Source organism: Cetorhinus maximus, chromosome 20 (assembly GCF_964194155.1).
Source record: "Cetorhinus maximus chromosome 20, sCetMax3.hap1.1, whole genome shotgun sequence".
Lineage (NCBI taxonomy): Eukaryota > Metazoa > Chordata > Chondrichthyes > Lamniformes > Cetorhinidae > Cetorhinus > Cetorhinus maximus.
The window spans coordinates 40,170,015-40,187,404 of record NC_135898.1 but is presented as its reverse complement, the minus strand read 5'-3'; the positions used below and the strand labels follow the sequence as shown (position 1 = coordinate 40,187,404).

At 41.0% G+C, this 17,390-nt stretch overlaps 1 protein-coding gene across 1 annotated transcript in view; it reads right to left on the bottom strand.

Annotated features, from left to right (window-relative positions):
- Positions 1–17,390, bottom strand: part of pcdh15b (protocadherin-related 15b) — a 1,616,824-nt gene that overhangs the window by 549,802 nt on the left and 1,049,632 nt on the right. Inside the window, exons 16-17 of the mRNA XM_078565941.1 lie at positions 8,575–8,781; positions 8,252–8,272 (exon numbers count right to left, since the gene is read on the bottom strand). Of these exons, the coding sequence (XP_078422067.1) occupies positions 8,252–8,272; positions 8,575–8,781 (228 nt within the window). The remainder of the gene's footprint in view (positions 1–8,251; positions 8,273–8,574; positions 8,782–17,390) is intronic.

Sequence of the window (17,390 nt, the reverse complement as noted above, 5' to 3'; positions counted from 1 at the left end):
ATAGATGTCTCACAGAAAGGTCTGGGAGCATGCATACTACAAAAAGGCAAACTGATTGCATTTGCTTCAAAATCTCGGTCTGTACCACAATCCAACTGCTCCAACATTGAGCAGGAAACATTAGCTTTAGTGTTTGGACTCATGCGTTTTTATACATATCTATTTGGTAAAAGATTAATGGTCGAGACCGACTGACCACAAGCCACTGGAGTTGATCTGGTGAAAGCCATTGACTAGTGCACTGCCTAGATTGCAATGCCTCTTGATAAAGATTCAAGGTTATGTCTCGGAGGCATACAAGACAGGTAACTTGATGATCACATTGGATACACTTAGCAGATTGCCTAACCCTGCAAAAACAGAAGATACATCCTTAGATCTACAAGTTGACTTCACTGACGTTGAACTTGAAGATGTTCTCCAAATTGATCTGGTACATTTTGCACAATGCAAATGCCAACAGCTGCAAGAAGAAACGGCGAAAGATTGCACACAACAGAAACTGTGGAAAACCATAATCGAGGAACAGCCTGATTCAATACAGCATGGCCACAAACACGTGAGACCATTATGGCCTTATTGGGATGAGCTAGGCATCTCCCAGCGAGTCATTTTTAAAGGCAGGCAGGTCATCATACCGTAATCTTTGCATCCTGATACTCTTCAACAACCTCATCACTCACACATGGACATAGATTGAATGATAAGACTCATAAGAGAGACAGCCTATTGACTGGGTATGAACAATGACATTTAAGTCATCGTCAAGAAGTGTGAGGCCTGTCAAGAGCATATGCCAAGTCAGCACAAAGTGCCATCGATTCCACATGAAGTTCCTACCCATCCGTGATCCAAAATCGCATCTGACCTCTTTCGTATCCATGGCACTGACTTCATTGTCATCGTCGACTACTTTGCCAAGTACCCCATTATTTGACAATTGCACAATACATCAAGCACAATTGTCGGCACACTCTAAGTGCTATTTTCAATTATTTGATGTGCCTAGATAAATCATTACAGATAACAGACCGCAATTTATTGGTAATCCATTTCAGGATATGAGAACTGGAGTATCGATCACACTACTTCTTTCCCTCATTACTCTAGATCTAATGGCCTAACTGAACGAACGATTCATACGGTGAAATCCCTAATTCTCAAATTTATACAGTTCAAGCAAGATCTACACATTGCAATGTCACATCTGGGAGCGACGCCTTTAAGTGCAACTTAAGTCGAGGTGACAAGGATTTGTTCAGAACCAAGGTCATAGACTCATAGAGGTCTACAGCACAGAAAAAGGCCTTTCGGCCCATCGAGTCTGTGCTGGTCAAACAAGAACTTAACTATTCCAATCCCATTTTCCAGCACTAGGCCCATAGCCTTGTATTCCATGGCATCACAAATGCACAGCCAAATACTTCTTAAATGTTACGAGGATTTTTGCCTTTACCACCCTTTCAGGCAGTGAGTTCCAGTTTCCCACCACCCTCTGGGTGAAAAAATTCTTCCTCATTTCCCCTCTAAACCTCCTGCCCCTTACCTTAAATCTATGCCCCCTGGCTATTGATCCCTCCACCAAGGGGCAAAGTTCCTTCCTGTCTACCCTATCTATGCCCCTCATAATTTTACACACCTCAATCATGTCCCCCCTCAATCTTCTCTGCTCCAGGGAAAATAACCCCAGTCTATCCAATCTCTCCTCATAACTAAAACTCTCCAGCCTAGGCAACATCCTGGTAAATCTCCTCTGCACTCTCTAGTGCAATCACATCCTTCCTGTAACGTGGATTCCAGAACTGCACACAATACTCTAGCTGTGGCCTAACCCGCGTTTTACACAGTTCCAGCATAACCTCCCTGCTCTTACATTCTATGCCTCGGCTAATAAAGACAAGTATCCCATATGCCTTCTTAACCACCTTATCTACCTGCCCCCCCGCTACCTTAAGAGATCGGTGGACATGCACACCAAGATCCCTCTGATCCTCGATACTTCTCAGGGTCCAACCATTCATTGTGTATTCCCGTGCTTTGTTTGTCCTGCCCAAGTGCATCACCTCACACTTATCTGGATTAAACTCCATTTGCCACTGATCATCCCATCTGACCAGTTTGTCTATATCCTCAAGTAATTGAAGGTTAGCCCCCTCACCATTTACCACCCCACCAATTTTCGTGTCATCCGCGAACTTACTGATCAATCCTTCTACATTCAAGTCTAAATTGTTTATATATACCACAAATAGCAAGGGACCCAACACCGATCCCTGTGGAACCCCACTGGACGCTGGACCCCACTGGTCCTATGAAGTCATTACACACAAAAGTCTTATGGTGAAGTGTAACCAAGGAAAATCAGGTCCATTCCAGTTCCTCAGACACCATGCAGTCCTATTGTATCTAGGACAAGATCCAGAATGAAACCAGGAACAACATCCAAGGCTGACAATCCCACAGATCAATTTCAGCAATTAAAGACACCTCCAGACAGGGTTACCATTACAAGATCTGGGTGTACTAGCAGATTACCTCTACACTTTAGAGACTCATAGATTCATCAGTTCTATATACTTAGTAATGGTAACTAAACATGAATATGTATTGTAAATAGTTATACTTCTTTAGAAAGGGAGGAAAGTGTCTTTAAAAAGAAAGGGCAATGGTGTAATATGACCTTAAGGGATACCAGCATACCATCACTAGAAGGGAAGTGTGTCAGGTCATCCAGTCTCAGTTTCACTTTGGCCTGTGAGCAGAGCAGTGCACACACAGCCCTGCTGCTGATGTCTACAAGCTTTCTACCTTTATATAAATGTTCTCAGGTGCCTAGTTTCAATAAATGAACCAATAGCCTGTTTACGCAATCTTTATGTGTAATTGATGTCTTTATATCATTATGAAAACATAACAGAAGGCTGCTAACTTTCAGTGGAGTAGGCTTTAAATAGTCTTGGAGGATGACCTGGAGCACCTTAGGGCCTAAAAGGCCCAGTTTTGGATTGTACCATCTCGACATGGGTGACAGCAATCTGTGCTGACTGAGCAACAGCAACAATGCTGATGAAGGGATAGGAGCATGAATTTTTCCTTTCTGTGAGGATAACAGTGCCTGCTCCATGAAACTGCCGCCTTCCCAGGGCAGTGCCTCAGCAATTCTAGTGATCTACTGAGGACAAATTGCTGGACTCTGAGGCAACCTGCCAGCTCCTTTGAGCACTGAAATCCTTAGCCGCATGACAGCGGTCTGAGCTTGTATGGCAGCATCTCTTGAATATCCGAAAGGAGAAAGGCACCAAGTTAAGATTGTGGTGAGCAGAGAAGGATCAGTAAGGCGTGTATGCTTACACCATCTGTAGCTTTAAATCGGAAGAGAATGTGAGGTGAGGGAGAGGTAAGATGTGAAAAAGATGATTAGGTATGAGGACAATGTCAGCTTCAATGGTTTCAGCACCACCACTGACCACTACCTCAGCAATGGGCAGCCCAATAATGGCCAGCACCATCTCCTTCATCAGGGTCAGGACATGCAGGCAGGTATGTTCTCCTCCAGATAGCACTTGCTGCTTCCAGCTGTGCGCCACCTTCCTCTGCAAGGGAGAGAGAAATGTTGGTGAGTGTCATGCAACATGATTAGCTGATGTGGCTGTCATTGTTGAATAGCTGGCAGTGTGTGCAAACTGCAAGATGTGGGTGTAAGGTTTGCAATATTGCTAAGTATATGAGGTATAGCCCATGAATGCCAAATTTGAATCCTGATTAATGGAGATTGATGGTAGGTGAATGATGGGAATGTAGTGAATTGAGCAGTTGTCTATAGGCCCCCAAACAGTAACAAAGTTATAAGGGAAAGCATTAAACAGGAAATTAGAGACGCATGCAATAAGGGTACAATTGTAATCATGGGTGACTTTAATCTACATATAGATTGGACAAACCAAACTAGCAATAATACCGTGGAGGAGGAATTCCTGGAGTGTGTACATGATGGGTTTTTTTAGACCAATACGTTGAGGAACCAACTAGAGAGCAGGCTATCCCAGACTGGGTATTGTGCAATGAGAAAGGATTAATTAACAATCTTGTTGTGTGGTCCCTTGGTGAACAGTGACCATAAAATGATAGAATTGTTCATTAAGATGGAGAGTGAAGAAGTTGAATCCAAAACTTTCGACTTGAATCTAAATAAAGGGAACTACGAGAGTATGAGGCATGTGTTGGCAATGATGGGTGGGGAACTTTACTAAAAGGGTTGACGGTGGATAGGCAATGGCTAATATTTAAGGAATGTATGCATGAATTACAACAATTATTAACTCATTCCTGTCTGATGCAAAAGTAAAACAGGAAAGGTGGCTCAAACATGGCTTAGAAGATTAATTAGGGATAGTATTAGATCCAAAGAGGCGACATACAAAATTGGCAGAAAAATCAGCAAGCCTGAGGATTGGGAGCAGTTTAGAATTCAGCAAAAGTGGACAAAAAGATTGATCAAGAAGGGGAAAATGGAGTATGAGGGAAAACTTGCAGGGAACATAAAAACTGACTGTAAAAGCTTCTATAAATATGTGAAGAGAAAAAGATTAGCAAAGACAAATGTAGGTCCCTTACAGTCAGAAACAGAGGAAATTATAGTGGGGAACAAAGAAATGGCCAAAGAATTGAACACATATTTTGGTTCTGTCTTCACAAAAGAGGACACAAGTAATTTCCCAGAAATGCTAGGGAACCAAGGGTCTGGTGAGAGGGAGGAATTGAAGAAAATCAGTATTAGTTAAAAAATGGTGCTAGAGAAGTTAATGGGGTTAAAGGCTGAAAAATCCGCAGGGCCTTATAATCTACATCCCAGAATACTAAAGTGGCCCTAGAAATATTGGATGCATTGGTGGTCATCTTCCAAAATTCTATAGACTCTGGAGCAGTTCCTACTGATTGGAGGGTGGCAAATGTAACCATGCTATTTAAAAAAGGAGGGAGAGAAAAAACAGGCAATTACAGACCAGTTAGTCTAACATCAGTAATGGGGAAATGCTAGGGTCTATTATAAGAGACATGGTAACAGAACACTTGGAAAGCATTAACAGGATTAGACAAAGTCAGCATGGGTTTATGAAAGGGAAATCATGCTTAACTAATCTATTGGAGTTTTTTGAGGATGTAACTAGTAGAATAGATAAGGGAGAACCAGTGGATGTGGTGTATTTGGATTTCAAGAAGGCTTTTGATAAGGTCCCACATAAGAGGTGAGTGCAAAATTAAAGCACATGGGATCAGGGATAATATACTGGTATGCGTTTAGAACTGGTTGACAGACTGGAAACAGAGATTGGGAATAAATGGATCTTTTTCCAGATGGCAGGCGGTGACTAGTGGTGTACCGCAGGGTTCAGTGCTTGGGCCCCAGCTATTCATGTATATATAAATGATTTAAATGAGGAAACTAAATGCAATATTTCCACGCTTGCTGACTACACAAAACTGAGCAGGGTTGTGAGCTATGAGGAGGATGCAAGCAGGCTTCAGGGCGATTTGGACAAGTTGTTTGTGTGGGCAAACACATGGCCGATGCAGTATAACATGGATAAATGTGAAGTTATATGCTTCGGTGTGAAGAACAGAAAGGCAGAGTATTATTTAAGTGGTGATATATTGGGAAATGTGGATGTACAAAGGGATCTGGGTGTCCTTGTACACCAGGCAATGAAAGTAAATAGGTAGGTGCAGCAATCAATTAGGAAGGCAAATGGTATGTTGGCCTTGGTTGCAAGAGGATTTGAGTTCAGAAGTAGGGATGTCTTACTGCAGTTATGCAGGGCCTTGGTGAGACCACACCTGGCGTATTGTGTGCAATTTTGGTCTCCCTTCCTAAGAAAGGATATACTTGCAATGGAGGGTGTGCAGCAAAGGTTCACTAGGCTGATACCGGGGATGGCAGGACTGTCATATGAGGCGAGATTGATTCGACTGGCCCTGTATTCACTAGAGTTTAGAAGAATGAGAGGGGATCTGATTGAAACGTATAAAATTCTAACAGGACAAGACAGACTAGATGCAGGGAGGATGTTTCCCCTGGTTAGGGAGTCTAGAACCAGGGGCCACAGTCTCAGGGGCAGACCATTTAGGACTGAGATGAGGAAAAATTTATTCACTCAGAGGGTGGTCAACCTGTGGAATTCTCTACCACAGAAGGCTGTGGAGGCTGGGTCACTGAGTATATTCAAGAAAGAAGTTGGTCATTTTTTGGGTATTAGCGGCAACAAGGGCTATAGAGAGAAAGTGGGAATGTGGCGTTGAGATAGAGGATCAGCCATGATCATATTGAATGGTGGAGCAGGTCCAAAGGGCCAAATGGCCTACTCCTGCTCCTAGTTTCTATGGGCAGAATCTTCTGGTCAGCATGTGGGGGCAGGCCCTGCACGCGTGCGTCCCGAAGTCACCTCATGTCATTCCAGCCTTCAGTTTCGTGGGCGCGCACCGGTGTCGGCTGCGCACCTGCCAAACTGTCAAAGGCCTATTAAGGCCATTTATCAACTAATTGAACTGATTGTCTGGGCTGCCCATCCAACCTTAAGGTTGGCGGACAGGCGAAGAGCCCAGGTGGCCTTCGCATTTCTCATGAATCCTCAACAACGGGTGGGATGAGGTTTCATGAAGGCTTTATAAATTAAATTAAAATGTTTATTAAAATAAACATGTCCTAGCTCACGTGACACTGTCACAGAGGGGACATAGCTGAGTATTTTTTTTCTCTTTTTTGTCATGTTTTATTCTTGAATTAATCTCCCTGAGGCAGCTCTGTGCCTCAGGGAGATTTCTGCACTTCCGGGTGCGTGTCACGCTGGGCGGGTCTTAATTGGCCCGCTAACATAAAATGGCGGCGCGCAGCTGCGTGCCCACCCGCGCCCGCTCCCACCCAGCCCGTCTGATGGGGAGAATATTTTCCCCTGTGTTTCTGCGACCTCCATTGGAAACTGTTCCCACTGCCTTCTAAGCATGTATCTGGAGGGCCTCCTGTGCTTGCAAGACATTTCTTCTCCTTTGCACCTTTCACATCAAGCTCCCATTCCAGTGGTGCAGCACTGGAAATCCTTGGAGCCTGTTCTCTCCCATGTTCTGTCATGTTTCTGTCTTTTCCAGCTCAGATTCAGCCCACAAAGAACTCTTAGCAGTTGCTCCAGCCATAATGCGCTTCCCTTTCAGAAGTGCAAGCTAGCTTCAACAGCGCAGGCTCACTTTTACTGGCACTGAACCCTGACTCATGTCCCAGCCAATCAACAGCACACCTTTCAATGGCTGCAGAATACAATCATGTAAAACTGTAGGCAGCACAGATTTCATATTCTGTCTGAGTTGCGCTCAACAAGGGCGGGCTAAATGCACTTGCGATCCCTGTATCTGATTTTGGGGGCTAGAAAATTTAGGCCCCACCGACGTTTACAGCATTTTAACTAAATTGCATAAAATGCCGACATGCTGAAAAAAAGGTTGTTGGATAAATTCAGTTTTCCAATTGGTAACATGTAAAATAGATCAGCTATCCAACAGGAAACCTGTATTAAGATGGCAGTCGTGAAGGCCAGATTCTCTTATCAAGAATCCACATAATTGTTTCGATTTAATATGTGACCATTTTCACAACCAGTAAAAACAGTCAGTAAGTCTCGACTGATGTTAACATTCCATCATCTGTTAAGTATTCAGCAAGCGTTTTCTCAATCAGTCATGATTATCCTCAATTGAGCTATCATACAATGTTCTGCCTATTAGAAAGTAGGATTTTGAAAAATGTGATTGAACAATAGCTGAAATTACAATCAAACACTTAAAAAAAAACAATTACTATCCGTCATGACCCAGGGAAAAAACTTAGCTGAAAAAGCTTGACCCTGGATTTCATTTGTCAAATTAACCTGCCTGTCCTTAGTTGTCTGCTCCAGAACAATGGTCATCCATTATTATTTAATTAAAGAGCAAGGTCTTACAATGTCAGCAACTTACCAGGGCAGACATATAAATACATACTACAGATTCATGCAGGTTGTGTGGAGGGTGGGTGGGGTTGTTGGGGGGAGGGTAGGTGTTGGATGAAATTTAGTGTAACATAAATTAAAACAAAACTGTAAACCTAATCATTTCACTATCAGAGAAATTTTTAAAAAATCTACTTGACAAGAAGCAAAAACATGCAACAGATAAAATACCTCACACACACACACACGCACACAGATAAAACAATAATAATACATACAGGAGTAGCACCTGATGGTACCTACAAATAAACAGACAAAAGAAGATTCACACAAATGAAAAACTGATTCCATGAAGATGAGATTAAAATATCCTCATCATCATCTAACAATCACAAAGTGTTACAGATGGAATAGGTTCTGCAGTGCTTGGAGGCTAACAACTGTTCACCTTTCAAATCTCATGGGCAACAATTAAAAATGAAAGTGAAGCAAATGTTGCTACAGATTTAGTGACAATTTGTATTTTTTCAAAAATTAGGTATCTCTTTTGTTTGAAGTCCTTATTATGGGATATGCACTTAGAACCATCAGCAGCACTTACCTCCTCCACATCATTATCCAGGGCTACAATTCTTAATGGTGCTGTTAAATTCCGACTGTCGGAAAGAGTTGTTCCCACTGGAGCAGACTCAATGATGAAGCCCTGGTAGGTAGTTTGTTCAAAGTAGGGGGCTTGGTTGTTTTCATCTAGAACTTCTATGTGCAAATTGGCAAAAGCTGGCAGTGGGTGTCTGTTGTCTTGTTCCGCCTAGTTCAAAGACAGAAAATCACAACCTATTAGTGATGTCTAGGGACTGACTAGTCAGTAAATTAGACTTAACAGAATGCAGTTTGCTGAAGTGCTAAAATGCTTCAAATTTGTAGCAATAGTAATTTTGTATACTAGTTGGCAGCTGAGTTTAAAATGTGAATCACTTTATAAACTTTTAAAAAGTAATGATGGTGACAATGTCCTGCAGATTAATGAACACTTTGTTTAGAACAGTATAATTGAGCTGCAGTTCACCCCATAGCAAAACAGAGAAAAAAATACTTTTTCTGTCACTTTGTTCAAAATCCATTTATTATGAAAAAATATTAATTAGTTCAACTACAGAAGTAATCATGGAGCTTATCCTGCTACATAAACTAACTAATTATGCCAAAGTAGTTTAGATATCCATAAATTGAGCTCATCCAAAACTCTGCTGCTGGTATCCTAACTCACACCAAGTCCCGTGCACCCGCCATTCCTGTGCTGGTTGGCCTGCAATGCTTCCCTGTTTACCAGGAAAGATGGAGCCAAGGTTTAACTTCTCATCCAAAATATGCCATCTCAAACAGTGCAGCACTCCCTCAGTACTGCACTGAAGTGTCAGCCTGGACAATATGTTCAAGCATCTAAAATAGCAGAAATAGAATGACTTTAATATGCGTTGCTGATACGTTATTTCTCATATGCTACATTTTGAGCAACAATAATGAGAGATTTTCCAATATAATAGTAGAAAATACATTTCCATAGCAATTGTGAAAGATGTCCACATGCGTTTCAAAAACATCAGTCAACCTTGCAACAATAACATTGTCAAAACAGAAGCTCCCATTCCCAAATATTTTGAAAAACTGTTTGCAAATGCAGAAAGCATCATCTCTGTAATGGTTTCTATACTTTGCATTCAGTTCACACCATACATTACCATTTCTATTTCTGTTCTTATTCTCCATGGAGGATTTTCCTGTTGTGACGGAGGTTTGGTACGCATTCATTACTAAATATTCATTTAGAATGATAAAATTCTCTAACAGATGTCCCAGTAGCTGCAGCACTGGATCTCAGTTTCGACAATTATTCAGTTTCAGCTACTCCCATTGAATGCATGCAATCAGCCTTGAACAGTCTGCTAATTAGAGCATTACATGACCCCGTGGCATATTTCACTTTACAGAAGGGCTAAAGAAAAACAAAATAATGCAACAGGAGGTACTATATTATCAGAGTTCAAAATAAGATATCCCACAACATAAGATATCCCACAATAATAGAGCAGAGTTCTCTTGGTGCCCTTACCTTCATGCTCCCCAAAGTGATCAAAACACAAACACATTACCTGGTTACTAATTTTCTGTCTGTAAGACATTTCTGTGCACAAACTGGCTATGCATTTGCCTGAATGATAACAGTGACTATTCTTCAATAAGGTAAATTAATTGGCTGAGAAGTACTTTGTGATCCCCTGAAGAGTCAAAGGTACCATATCATCACAAATATTTTCTTTCTTCATCCTGTGTCATGCAGAAATACTAGTAATAGACTACAATGAAGCTTGCACCTCAGATTGCCTTACTTGTCTAGCAAGAGATGCTACATGGTGCAGTGAGGAAAAATAATATTTTAAAAATTATTTTTGATGAAAGCCCTTTCCTAAATCTATTGTGCTCGAACAGATCTCCTGCATCATTTTTAATGGTGGTCCAAACCCTGCACCACCATTTCTGATGTTCACCCCCTCATTCTGGAACTCTCACATCTGACATGAAATAACCTTCAATATGATTGCAACTTAGATGACCCGACTCTCAGTTCCCGAACTGAAGACAAAAATCCAGTCCCAAGTCTCAGAAGTTTGAAAATTAAGGACAATACAATTGGGCCAAAATTCCAGATGAAGGAAGTGCGGTGGAGCAGGATTCTTCCTTGCCTGAAGACTAAGATGTAAAGCTGGTATTAGTCTATTAAACTTTCTCTGAACTGCTTCTAATGCATTTACATATTTCTTTAAATAGGGAGACCAGTACTGTCCACAATACTCCAGATGTAGTCTCACCAATGCCTTGTACAACTGAAGCATAACCTCCCTACTTTTGAAATCAATTCCCCTCACAATAAATGATAACATTCTATTAGCTGTTCTAATTACTTGCTGTACTCGCATGCTAACCTTTTGTGATTCATGCACAAGGACACCCAGATCCCTCTGAATCTCAGAGCTCTGCAATCTCTCACAATTTAGAAAATAAGCTTTTTTTGTTCTTCCTGCCAAAATGATCGATTTCACTTTTGACCACATTATACTCCATTTGCTAGATCTTTGCCTACTCACTTAACCTATCTATGTCACTTTGTAGCTTCCTTACGTACTCTTCATAATTTACTTTCCTACGTATCTTTTTTGTCGTCAGCAAGTTTAGCAACTATTCCTTCAGTCTTTTCATCCAAGTAATTTCTATAAATTGTAAAAAGTTGAGGCCCCAGCACTGATCCCAGTACACCACTCGTCACATGCTGTCAACCAGAAAAAGACCCATTTATGCCAACTCTTGCTTCCTGTTAGCTAACCAATCTTCTATCCATTCCAATATGTTACCCCCTACACTATGAACTTTTATTTTCTGCAATAACCTTTTATGTGGCACTTCATCAAATGCCTTCTGGAAATCTAAATACAGTACATCCACCGGTTCCCCTTTATCCACAGCAAGTGGCTCCTTCAAAGAACTCCAATAAATTGGTTAAACATGATTTCCCTTTTACAAAAGCACATTGACTCTGCCTAGTTGCCTTGGATTTTTCTAAATGCCCTGATATAACATCTTTAATAATAGCTTCCAACAATTTCCCTATGACAGATGTTAAGCTGACTGGCCCATAGTTACCTGCTTTCTGTCTCTCTCCCTTTTTGAATAAAGGATTTATATTTGCTATTTTCTCTCCCAGGAAAGTTAGATGGGGCAGAAGCAAAATGGATCTAACCTATATATATTCCTGTGACAAACATAATGTTGACATGGACAATGGACGGTTAAGAAATAAAATGATGTTAAGAAATAAGATTATGTTTAGATGGATTTTAGAAAATATCAGAGCTCCAGTTTTGGTCTTTCTACCAGTTTGATTTCAGCAAGAATGGGGATAGTAGCAAGAACACAATTGGGGAAAAAAATAGACATTTTTGATTTGGCGAATGCTGTAAACAGGTAAAAGTCTCATTAGAGCATACAAATCAGGATGCAATGAGGTGAATAAGGCCCAAATGCCATCTGGCTTTAGGACAGCATGTGCATGTTGAGAGGGAGATGCAATGCTGGACCAACATGAATGAGACATGCTTTAAATGGCCAGTTACAGCGTGATTTAAAGGGCCACCTGCAATTAGTCACTTTGCCGGATTATTCTGGGAGGCATGTTTGATTGCATTACTATCTTAGGTTTTGATAAAGGCTAATATCCAAATGATTTGATGTTGACCTGTCTTGATGGCAGTGATTAAGCTTTAGCACATGTAAGACTTGATGCAATACAGCATCTTAGCCACAGTTCTAAGCACACAAGAGAGAATGATAAAATATGATAACCCCATTATGCCCTGGGTAGAAGTTGCGATGACAGAAAGAGATTTGTGCCATCTGACCTGTCCCCCTGGATCTTGCCCTTTGAGCATCTCTTGACTATACCCTCTGGCCTCCAACTTGGCTCAGTCCTCCGAGTGTCTCTCTTGAAGTTTTCTACACTTTCTCTCTGTTTGTATCCCCTTTTTACATCTCTTTCTATAATTCAAAACCACTAAATTTGGTTGGACCAATTACTGACTTATACCCATTCTGTTACTGTCCAGTTACAGAAATGCAAGCACACAATGTCAGCGTTTGCTCAAGTTTTGATCATTTATTTTGAATGTTGCTATGATCATCAGTGTAGCTATACTGTACAAGGAAACACTGAGAAATTGGGTTCTCTTGATCACACCGAAAATTGACTTGTTTACCTGACTATTCTTTGTCGAGTTGGGAAACTTCCAAACCCAGCAGACCCATCTTCTTTAAATCCCCCTTGCCTGCGATATTTTCATGTCAGGAAGGCGGGATAGGATGGATTTGGGCTCGCCGTCTCCGGAGGGAGGCCCAAGGTGGCAACAGAGGTGGGTGGATGGCCTAGCCAGCAGGTTAGAACACCCAACTCAATTTATTGGGACTTTGGCCCAGAGTTCAACGATGAGTGTCAGGCCCTCAAATCCTCAATGCTTACCCCTTTCCCCAACCCATGTCCCCTCATATTCTCCATGCCGCTTCCATGCCCCATAACCCCATTCCACCTCCATACCTGCATGCCACTCCCATGCCCTGTCACATCCCTCATGCACTGCAATACCCCTGTGCCCCCTCCATGCCCCCCCGTATCCTTTATGGTCACACACACAGTGTCCACTATTGGCAGACCACAGGAACCATGTAGAGATGAAAAAAAATCTAAAAATCTAATTTCAATACTCTAATACTCAAATACACTTGATACTGAAAAATCTCTCATTTTTAAAACTCATTCAAAAATATAAATCCCCTCAAGTGGTTAATCTGTTGTCAAAAAAAACATCTATTTCACAAACCACGCTGAAGATAGATAATCCTTTAATAACTTCTTTAAACTGCAAATCAAAATTTCTATGCAGCCCCCTGCTGAGATAAGTGGTTCCGGATATTTTGAAACTGAGCCAAGCGTTCATAACAGGCTCATCTATAATAAATAGCCTTGGGAAATGTATACAGTGGAGCTTATTGGATTTGCAAAAACAGATGGCTAAAGACTCATTCTAAGCTATACCAGATGTCCTGCCATTCAATGTACTCCAGCAGTGGGTGTCTTTTTTTTAAGCTCTCAGTGAAAGCTGCAAACTTTTTAAAAATTTTAATGAGCTTGGGATTCATGACACTTAAACAGAACTTGATTCCATTCCTCAGAAACGTTTATGCCCCCTCCATAAAATTGTGGTTCCCACACTGCAGGTTAAGGCTGTTGGAGCAATAAAAATTGGGTGTGTTTGTACTCAGGAGTCAAATCAAATGGCCCTGCTGAGTTTGGGTTTCCCACCTGTGCAATTCATGCCCCGTCTCCTTCCCTGGTTGGCATAAATGGGATCTGCCGGAAATGAAGTTGGACTTCCGTGTCCAGGTCCCGCCCACCATTTCCCACCTTATCGTGACTCAGCAAAAATTCAGGTCCATATTTCAAAAGTCACCATTTTCCTCACAACTGTGCTACACTTGCTGCATGTCATGTCTTAAATTACTGCATCCCAACATTTCAAACACCACTATTAAAAAGACAACTTTGCTTTAAGAAAAAATAAGAACTTGCATTTTATATAATGCTTCTCATGATTTCAGCACATCTAAAAGCAGGCACTTAAGTACCTCCAAACCAATCACTGTTATAATGTAAAACAAAAATAAAAATACCTGGAAAAACTCAGCAGTCTGGCAGCATCTGCGGAGAGGAACACAGTTAACGTTTCGAGTCCATATTCCTCTCCGCAGATGCTGCCAGACCTGCTGAGTTTCTCCAGATATTTTTATTTTTGTTTTGGATTTCCAGCATCCGCAGTTTTTTGCTTTTATCTTACTGTTATAATGTAGGTGTGCCAGCCCATTTGCATGCAGCACCCTCCAACGAACAACAACACAGTAATTTGTTTAATGATGCTGGTTCAGAGACAAATATTGGCCAAGGCACTGGAGAGAATTCCTCTCCCCTTCTTCAAATAGGGCCATGGGATCTTTTACATTCACGTCAGAGGACAAGCAGCAAGAGGTGCAATCTCCCTTGGAATACACACCAGAACTGACAGCCAGCTCACCACCGATAATAGCAAGTTGCCTATCAATGGTAGTATTGTATCTATCGCATGTCAAACTTCATTCATGTGCTGAGTTAAAATTAGATTGCAGCTAACACTTTAATAAGTGAATTCAAGGCAATTTTCAATTACAGTGGGTCCAAATTAACTTCACAAACAAAAGTGTTAGAGACTGAAACACACAAAATATCTACAGATTTCTGTTGAATACAAGTACCATCATGACTTTGCATTTTCTGTAATGGAATGTTACAAGAACATGACAGAAAACATTTAAGCATCTTAGAATATAATTTAATGTTAACCCATGCGGCAAAATATCTACCGAGTCACATAAATTGAATGGGATGCTGGCATACATTTAAAAAATAATTAATCCTGGATAATATCATTAAACAATGCACATAAAAAGAGACAAATGTAAAAGGCTACATTGGTTAGAGATGACTGAAGAGGAAATGGGAAAATCATTATTGATTGGCCAAGATTACTAACTAATTTGACCATAAGTTGTAAAAGAATATGACTGATGAGCTGAAACAATGAGAGTCGGATTTGTTGATCGGTCTTGCATTGAAACAGCAGCTGTCTAAAAGTTAATTAGTACATTGGTTCAGATATCTGAAGCATTAATTAATTAATGAATATGTATGGTTGCATTGCAGTCATCCTCAAGACGATTTTTTTTCTAGTTATGTTTTCATTTAAACCATTCTACAACACTAATATCAATCCAGCTGTTTTGAGCAATTAAAAAGATATTACAATATTGCAATATTTTTAACTTTACAATACATCAGCATTTGTTTGATTATATAGCAGGTAAAATCATCAGCATCTTGTTTAATTGAAACCTAATGAAATGACAGAGGTAAACTAACTTGGATTATGGCTCTTCCTATTATTTCCCTTGAAAGCACTGTCACTTTCTTACAGCTTTTTAATTTCTGTCATATCTTCTCTAAAACTCAACCTTCTTCAACAGTTTGCCCCTGAGCAGATGCAGGTGAGCTGCTTGCAACTGAATGGCTTCTAAGCCAGTTCAGAGGGCAGTTAAGAGTCAACCACATTACTGTGGATCTGGAGTGACAAGCAGGCCAGACCAAGTAAGGACGACAGATTTCCTTACCTGAATGACATTATTACAACCAGTCGTTTCATGAACATCGTTAATGTTATTCCAGGTTAGTTAATTGAATGTAAATTTCACCAGCTGCCATGATGGGATCCTGCTTCTGAAGCATTAGTCCAGTAATGCTGGATTACTTGCCCAGTAACATTACCAGTATTTTGCCAGCCACATGACTTCCCTCTTTTATTATCATTCCTACAATGTACATTGCACTTTCAAAATGGCTATTATTGCATGAGAAATTAACCAAAAAAATAAAGGGGCAGGTGGTGGTGAGCCGACGCCATGAGTTGCTGCAGTTCTTGTGAGGTAGCTACACTACAGTTCTGTTAGGTAGGAAATTCCAAGAATTTGATGCAGCAATGATGAAGGAACAATGATATAGTTCCAAGTTAGGATGGTGTGCGACTTTGAGGGTAGTTTGCAGGTGGTGGTGTTCCCATGCACCTGCTGCCCTTGTCCTTCTCAGTGGCAGAGGTTGCAAATTTGAGAGTTGCTAATGAAGAAGCCTTGTCAAGTTGTTGCAGTGCATCCTGTGGATGTTACACTCTGCATCCATGTAATGCTGATGGTGGAGGGAGTGAATGTTTAAGGATATGGATGGGGTGCCAATCAAGCAGGCTGCTTTATCTATGGTGTCAAGATTCTTGAGATTGTTAGAATTACACTCATCAGGACAAATGGGGAGTATTCCATCACATTCCTTCCTGACTTATGCCTTGTAGATATTGGAAAGGCCAAATATATATATATATATGTATTCCAAAGCACAATATAATTTGGTCAAATTCAGAAATGATTCTAGACTAGTTAGGGAGCTGTTGAACCTGAAGAGGCAGCCAAGAGATTACAGATCTTAGACAAAATTTGTAAGCAGAAGTATGGTGCTTAGAATTTAATGAGGATAACAAAATTGATGGAACAATGGAAGATAAATTTGCTCACTAAATTGAGCTGAACCAGAGATGGACGAGGTGGAAAGAGACCTGGGAGTGATAACTTTGGAGCAGCAATCTAAAAAGAAATCTACAAAGAGTTACATTTGAAAAATCAGACTGATACCATCATACACAACTTTGGACAGGCTCCAAATTGAACACTGCATATACCTTGGTCACTAACGAGCAGCAAAAAACATGCAAGACCTACAAGCAGTGAGGCATTGGTTTCAGACAGACTGCATTGTCTGGAAAATTAGAAAATGTTGGACTCTTTAGATTTGAAAGGAATGAGAAGGGACCCAATAGAAGTATATGATACTATGTCCAGAATTTTCTGGTCACTTTGGCTAGCGTGTCATGGCAGGCGGGGTGCTGGGATGGGGGGGTGCGGGGAGGGGGGTGGTTGGGACTCGATATGGCGAAAAGACCAAAAATCAGATATACGCCGTCGTCAAATCAGTTTGCAATCATCCACTCAACCTGTCAATGGCAGGCTGTGTTTCCCGCCGCCGCACATTGGGAATGTCATTTTAATATATTTGCATCTAATTATAAGCCCTGCTCACTGGAATCACCCCCCACTTTAAATTTAAATTTACCACCCACATCAGCATGACTTCAGAATGGCCTGCTTCACGACTGCCTTTAAAAGGTGTGCACCTAGCAACCTGAA